The 7,995-nt window shown below is 35.2% G+C and overlaps 2 protein-coding genes across 2 annotated transcripts; both read right to left on the bottom strand.

The window, feature by feature from the left end:
- Positions 1–341: 341 nt before the first annotated feature.
- On the bottom strand, positions 342–3,704 carry LOC114190085 (aluminum-activated malate transporter 4-like). Its single transcript, XM_028078848.2, has 6 exons — positions 3,177–3,704; positions 2,625–2,765; positions 2,239–2,508; positions 1,729–1,865; positions 1,514–1,660; positions 342–1,144 (listed from the first exon to the last, which is right to left on the bottom strand). The coding sequence occupies exons 1-6, from the start codon at positions 3,556–3,558 to the stop codon at positions 548–550; spliced, it is 1,674 nt and encodes a 557-aa protein (XP_027934649.1). The 5' UTR covers positions 3,559–3,704; the 3' UTR covers positions 342–547.
- A 911-nt stretch (positions 3,705–4,615) lies between these two features.
- LOC114189889 (cytochrome P450 CYP73A100-like) lies at positions 4,616–6,556 on the bottom strand. The gene is made up of 2 exons (XM_028078610.2): positions 5,636–6,556; positions 4,616–5,524 (listed from the first exon to the last, which is right to left on the bottom strand). Exons 1-2 carry the CDS (start codon positions 6,499–6,501, stop codon positions 4,789–4,791), a joined length of 1,602 nt encoding a protein of 533 aa, XP_027934411.1. The 5' UTR covers positions 6,502–6,556; the 3' UTR covers positions 4,616–4,788.
- Between the last annotated feature and the right edge of the window lie 1,439 nt (positions 6,557–7,995).

Raw genomic sequence — 7,995 nt, 5'->3', positions numbered from 1 at the left:
GCGTGTCTGGTTCTATGTAAGTGATGTAGAATTGATTAGAATTAATTTTTTAGATGATTGATTTCCATTTCCAAAATTAATTAAAGGATAAAATATTCACATCGAATAAGAAGTAACTAATTTTTATTTATGCGTTATGCGTTGAAGAATTAATTTTGCTTGAAATCAATTCTCCAATGAACCAAACACACTCTTATTATGATAGTTTGTTTAAATTTCAGCTAGTGTTCTTGGCTTTGTCCTTAAAACCTTTTCTCATGCTCAAGTTCTTGTGTAATCTCTGTAAATAGAAACTCATATTACACTATTTCATTTCAGCAGATTGAAAAGACACATTCACATACCAAAACAAATCAGAGATGGTTATTCTTAAATCGTACAGAGTACATACAGATGAGATATCTTGGACTCTGAGTTTGAATCCTCCCACTTTTCCAGAAAAAGGAATGCAGCTTCAGCTTCAAAGTTATTTCTTAAAAGTGAAACAAAATATCTTTGGTTGACATCTTTCATGGCCTCCAATCTATAAACGAGGAGACTGTAACTCCTACTTCAACAACGGTTGTTCCACTTCAAATGGGTCTTTAAAGTTAGCCTTCTCACTAAGATCTTGAAATTCATCGACGAGATTTTGAAGCCTCGCAACAAACTCGATTAAGTTTGAAGCAAATGTTGCCAAAGTTAAGGAGCTGGCACTTTCATACACGCTGGATTCTGGTTCAGGTATCATCCCATCTGAGCAGTAAGATAAATTTGAGCGCCCCAATAAGCTCTTGCCTGGAGTAGAAGGTTCTATTTTTACGCTCTTGCCTGGTGTAGAAGGTTCTATTTTTATGCTAAGTTTTGGATCATCTCTTATTATTTCATTCAGGGAAGTGATCTCTGGTTGCATCAAATTCTCGTGTTCTTTTTCCTTGTGCAGTCTTACAGCTTCCCAGCTCTCATAGTTGACTAAGAGGAATGACAATCTGTCAATCTTTAGCTGCAATTGTTCCGCTGCACATTGAACATCAAAGAGGATCTCACTGCTGCTTAGCTTTTCCATCCTTTCCACTTTGCTTCCGAGTGATCGCAATAATTTAGCTCCTTCAATACCAACCTTCTGAAGTTCTTCGAAGAAAACCAGTCTCTTCTCTGGAGGTGCCTGTGTCATAAACAATATATATAGATGTATACTGGTATATAATCACAATAAGTCTATTCATTTTTACAATAATTACTTTCCCAATCAGTTCGAAGTTATTTATAATTAGTTGATAATGTGAAACACTAAATGTGCATAAACTTAAATAGTTAACCCACAATACATTTATGGACCAAAAAGACGGGAAATTTACTAATGACATGCAAAACTACTATCTAAACCAGCCAGATTTTCATGGAAGTGAAGGTCATGTAATCTTATATGTTGTTGAGTGCTTGTAGAGGACTGAAAGCAGAAACGATAGATTATGCAAACAACAATTGCGTGATGTGAAAAAATACAAATAGGAGAAGAAAATGTTTACTTCACCTGTATTTCTGAAAGCATGCATCCATGCATTGCCATGACCATGAAAGCACAATGCCTCAATGCTCCACTAACTTTGACGTAGCTTTTCCAAGGATAGTTGAACATCTTGTATGGACCATGAGGTGGTTCCCATAGTGCAAAATCTACCTGCAAGACCAAAAATAGACGTGTAAGATGTTGACACTTTAGCTTTTAAGTCTTGAAAGAAGGGATACCAGAGACTCCTCTTGAGTTGACGATTGCACTGCTGTTCTATAACCCTGGTAAAGAGGGTCATCAGAGGCTTGATAAACCAATATTTTGGATGGTACCCTCTCATATTCAACGCATTGCAGGTACCCATTTACACAACCTAAAGAAAGTACCACAGGAACCAACCTTGAAAGTCAGCAGCAAGAACAGACCAAAAAAATGTGGAACCAATGCAAACAACAAGCATTGAATTATTAAGTACCCAAACTGAAAAGTACTAAGCAAAAACTACCCTTTTATAAAGATTTCTCAAAATTTCATTCAATTATAGATACTTTTATTGATAGACTGTTGAGTTTTGTAAAAGTCATTTTTTTTTCTGGTTGTGTCTCCCTTTAGGGTAATATCTCAAGTAACTTTTAATTTAGTTTATGGAATTAAAAATCTACTTTAATGTTGTATATTTGTGAAATGTTTTGCATTCTTTTAATATTTCAGAATCCAAGTGACATGTGAGAAAAGAGGAGGAAAACCTTCTAGAGATGCGGCAACTCCGTTGAAATTTTTCACCACCAATTTGTGCAGATCCTCCCCAGACCAGATGGGATAAAGGCAAATATTCACAGACAAACTTACACCCGCACCTATACCAATTAGAAGCAATCTGTAAAAAGCTGTTGAGAAAAATTGCAATCCAGTTCTCCCAGACACTAACACAATACAAAATGTCAACAAGAATACACGAAAGCCATATTCATATTGCTTCATCGCAGGGTACAGCCTCACATAGCTCGCAATAAATCCTGCACACCACAACAACACTGTCATCCTACACATCCACATATATCATCATCCCAACGTTGCCATCAACTAAAGTAAAATGCTTTCACCAAAAAAGATGAAAAGAATGTCGCCCAACCAGCAATAAAAATAGAGACCACAATAAAAATCTCCTCAAAAGCTCGACCAAAGAACACTGATATTTGTGCAAGACCCAGAGCAAGCACTCCAGCAGAAAATGTTCCCAAAGCCCGATTGAAACCTTTATTCAGGGTTGCACCTACACTCCCACATTACCACAACAATAAACAAAAAGTTAATATTTTCATCAAGCAACATAATTAAAGACCAAAACCAAAATTTTTCAAAAAGTATTATATAGTCCCACCATTTCCCACATAATTGTCCCAACCAATTTTTACATATGAAGCCATCAATAAAACTCAACCATCAAGTAGAGATTGGTTGAGACAATAAACACAAGCTTATCGTACAACAGAAATTATCATGTGAGTCTGAATCTACCACTTGTTTATAATTTCGACCAATTTTCATAGTAGTGGTGTTTTTCGACACTCGAAAAAAGCATATAAATTTGATTACATAGAAAGTGCAAATTAATCGGAATGGTGTAGCATACAAAATTTTCTTTGAAAGCTCAAAAGGGTGGCATTGAGAATGTATGGAATACCTATGCTGAATTCGAAAACGACGACAACAGTTAGGATTGCCCAGATAGAGTACTTGCTAAACTGTTCCTCCTCAACGTAAATGACAAGCGAGACAATGGCTAAGGACAAGCCAGCTTTGATCGCAAAAACGACTTTGCGTCGATCATTGCGACCCATCTGGTACAATTTATATGCAAAGTCTTTGGACCTATTGTGGAAGCTAACGACGCGATCGGAGAGGGCGTCGAGGAAGGAACGTGGTTCGGAGGGTTCACTGACTTCGTCATGGAGACCAATCAAGTCCTTCTTGGAAAGGAGCCTCTCTTTGCTCTTCTCTAGAAAACTGTGTCTGAATGACCCCACTGGTGCGGTTAATCTCTGTGCATGCGAGATCTTATTCATTGCGAAGGACGAGACGATGATGGTGATGAGGCAGAGAGCATTTCTGAATGGAACAGAGGAAGAGAGTTGAAGGACAGAGAGAATGAAGGGAGTGTTGCCTGTGGGTGTGGCGAAGCGAAGGAAGAGCACATGAACCCGCCAAGTGACACCCTTCTTCCGCTATTGTTATTTTTGGAAAATTAAAAAAAAAAAAAAAACATAAAATTTTCTTTTGAAATTTTCTTCCATTTTTTTATTTTTTTCCTTCCTATTTCCAACACAAAAAATATGGTAACTTTTGGAGATAACTAGTTTAAATTCATCCGCATTCCATTCATCTTTTCTAATTCACCTCCAACAAAGTTTAATTTCATGAACAGATAACTAGTTTTTTTACAGCATATAAGATTTATTAATTCTTGATTTAAAAAAGAAAGAGTTTTCTTTATTTGAATAAAATAATATTTAAATTTATTATTATATCCTCCTTTATATCGATACATCCACTTCTTATTCTTTTTTTTATTCAATTTTCTTCTTTTCTTTTCTTATCTCTTTGCAAACATATCTGTCTTTCTTTCTTTTCTTGTTCTTTAGTGCCAGACACTCTTGATCTCTTTTCTTTCCTTATGTCGCCCTTCTTTCAGACATTCTTAATCTGCGACATTTTTCAGCAAGGTAATAATAACAAGTACATTTCCATTCTTTAGATTTCTGCGTTTTTCTTTTTCTTTGTTTATATGATTTGTGTCTTAAACTTATTTACAAAAGCTTTAAATTCTAACAGATATAAAAAACGAGACAGTTAAAATTGACTGAAAAAGTGAAGAAAGTTGAAGCGAAGTCACGAAATTAAAACTTTTTTTCTCCTTCTGGCTGATGAAGTCACGAGAAGCGTGCAGTGTTTGGTACAGAGGGATCTAGAGGAAGTGAAGCAGTGGAAGAACACAATGAAGGTAATGGTTGAAACAAAATGCTGAGGACCACAAAAATATGTGCATGTATATGAGTTGGACGCACGCTATCCGACATCACCACAAATTTGTTATCTGAAAGAAACAAAGTTGTATATGACAGGTTACAAAAAAGTGTTTTATACTTTTGAATAGTGGTAACAACAGCAGATTAAAACTGTCTTATGGAGGAACATTACAGGCACTATACTGTATACAATTGAAGTAGAAAGAAAGACAAATACATCTTGAAATTAAGCAACGGTAGATTTAAGAACTGTTCTTGCTGTAACCCAAATCACAGGGTCCTAATTGGATGGAACAACACAGTGGAGTGGTTGGCAATGTGCAAACTGAATTGCCCTCCTTTTTCACTCACATCTATCTTTGTTCCTTCTGGAGCACTCAGCTCAAAATTTGACACCATCTTTGCAATCACTAGTCCAAGTATTGGTAATGCAAGTATGATTCCAGGGCAACTCCTCCTTCCCACACCAAATGGCACGAACCTGAAATCAACCTTTCCTCCTGCAACAGCATCTGTTGCACACTCCTCTTCCAAAAACCTTTCAGGCCTAAACTCCTCTGGATTCTTCCACCATGATGGGTTGTTCGCAAGCCACCATGCATTCACCACCACCTTGGACTCTTTTGGTATAGTGTAACCTCCTAACTTTGCTTCTTCCAGGTTCATGTGAGGCACCAAGAGAGGAATCGGGGTGTGAAGTCTCAGTGTTTCTTTCACAGTTGCTTGTAAGTATGGGAGCTCGTGTAGGTTGGATTCCGTCACTGCCTCCCCTTTAAGCACTTCTGATATCTCATCACGTATCTTCTTTTGCACGCTCGGATGATTAACCAGCTCTGCTATCGCCCATTCCATGGACCATAATGTTGTCTCAATCGCTGCAACGTTGATGTTTTCTACTATATATATCACATTCTCTTCACTGATTTCTCCCTTCATCTGAGCATCTATGATGTGATCAATAGCACAGCTGATCCTGTGTTTCTCCCCATTGGCAGCCATTATTTGCCTGCAGAGCAATATACCAACAAACACTCGCATTATAAACAGAATATAAAGAAGTTATCAAATGCACCTTCTTTTCCTATATCAAAACTTGAGGCTGATAAACACTATTTACCTTCTTTTCTCAACGTAGTGGGTGTTGAAAAATGCAAGCCTCCTAGATTGCAAGTCCTTGCACTTGTTCAGGTATCCCCTCAAGAATGGTCTGAGCAATGGTATGAAATCCCCATAATTGTATTCAAAACTCTGTGCCAAACGGCTTCTCTCGGAGTTAAACCTCGTGGCCTGGATGAACAAAGGATCCTCTTGTGACTCAAACTTGGCGTCAAACATCATCCTATACATGATATTGTATAGCATCAACTGAAGCCGCTTTCTGATAACAATGCCTTCGCTCCTCACTCTCTCATTCAGGTTGAGGTCACGCACCACCAAGTCCATCTCCTCCTCCCACATGCTGCTGTAGTTGTGGACAACCTTGTTGGTGAAGAATGGCAGCGTCATGATTCTGCGCATTTTGCGCCAGTGGTCGCCATAAACAGTGAAAACCATGTCTTGGCCGTTCCCGGTGAAGATATCAAACACAACATTTCGTGGGCGCGAGCCAAATTCCACGCCTTGTGAATGGAGCACTTGGGTGGCAAGCTCGGGGTCAGAGACCACAACCAAGTTTTTGGAACCTAGTTTGAGTAGAGACACAGGACCATAGGTCTGTGACAATGACGCTAGAAGACGGTGGTTGAGATCATTGCCAACTTGCAACCAGTTACCAAATATAGGAACTGATAGAGGACCTGGTGGAGTGGAAGAGTGGGTTTTAGAAGTTAAGAAAATTTTGCATATGATTAGAACAAAAAGGGTCGTGATAATAGGAATGGAAACACTGAATGGTGAGAAGGGTAGGGAGAAATAAGAATGCAAGAGTTTTGTAATTGAAATGAGTAATACTGATACGAGAGCGGAAAAGATTGGTTTCTTCATTTGAAAACTCGTTTTTTGTGTTTGTGGGGTTAAAGTTAATGGAAGAATGAGATAATTAGAGTAGAAAGAAAACGTTTATATATTGGTGGTGATGAGGTTGGTGACCCATGGTTTGAGATGAAATCCATGGGCTGGGTTGAAAGTTTTTTTGAAAGCAAGGTAGGTGATGGAGATATGATAGGAAAGTGAACATTTTTTGAAGTCAAAATGTGTGTTTGGTCAAGCCAAGCCACCCATTGCAGACTTAAAATATACTGTGATTGGTGAGGCCAACGTGTACCTATGATGCTTAAACTAATCGGTATCGCTTCATTGTATGATGATGGCTGACCAGAAGATATTTTGATCGTTCAATTTTTTGACAATTTTTTTTTATAATATGAGATGTTATTTTTTAACTGGTTTAGAAGTATTAAAAATGAAAAAAAAAAGTGAAAAATCACTTAAAAAAAGATGTTAAAAGTTATAAGAGAAAGTTGTCAAAATTTAACACTAAAAAAATTATTTTCCTTTATTATATTCTTGTACGCGAATTACTTTCATTTTCAATCAATTTTTGTATACGATAAAACAGTAATTTTGCTTTGGCTGATTATTTTTATATTACTTTATATTCACTTCATTTTGATATGGAAGGAGGAGCGATTTACTGTTGAATTTATTCTGTGTTAATATTTTAGGTTTAAATATACATTTGATTCCTATTTTTGTTGATTTTATTCAATTTGATCCTTATTTTCGTTTTACGTTCAATTAGGTCCTCATTTTCGTTAAATTGTGGTCAATTTGGTCCTTTTCACTAACAGTGTTTAAATAGTTAACGTTTTTGAACAGTACAAGCCACGTGTCAGCTCCTGGTTTCCTTTTGTTTTTTTATTATTATTTTTTAATTTTTTTTATTTAAAAAAAAATAATAATTTTTTTTTAATTTCAAAAAAACGGTCCACGTGTCAAGTCATAGTTGTGCCACGTGTCAATGCTAGTGTACACTTGTGGTAGTATTTTATTTTTTGTTCAATTTAGTCCCAATTTTTGTTCAAATAAATCAATTTTGTCCCTTTGAAATTGACACTAAATTTAATATCTTTGATACAAATTATATTAATATCTTTTCTAAAATTGATATTTGAACTTATTATTTTTTAAATTTAATTATAAATTATTAAATTTAATTATAAATTATATAAATTCTTATATTTAACTGCTAAATAGAATATAATTATTTAAAATATTATAAGAATATAATTATTTTTTTCTAATATTTGTATTCTAAAATATTTTTAAAATTGATATATACAAATCTTTTAAATATTCAAAATATTTTAGAAAAATAAACTAATATTTGTAAAAATAACATTTACATATAAAATATTTTTGATTTTAATATCTAAAATGCAATAAAAATATTAAATATTTTAAATTTAAATGTTAATTTTACAAATGTTAATATATATTTTTAAAATTTTAATAATTATATTTTAATAATATTTAAAT

Source organism: Vigna unguiculata, chromosome 7 (genome assembly GCF_037176805.1).
Source record: "Vigna unguiculata cultivar grain cowpea cultivar isolate G323 ecotype 2 chromosome 7, ASM3717680v1, whole genome shotgun sequence".
NCBI classification, from domain to species: domain Eukaryota; kingdom Viridiplantae; phylum Streptophyta; class Magnoliopsida; order Fabales; family Fabaceae; genus Vigna; species Vigna unguiculata.
The sequence above is the reverse complement of the archived record's forward strand: the minus strand, read 5'-3'. Positions and strand labels throughout refer to the sequence as shown.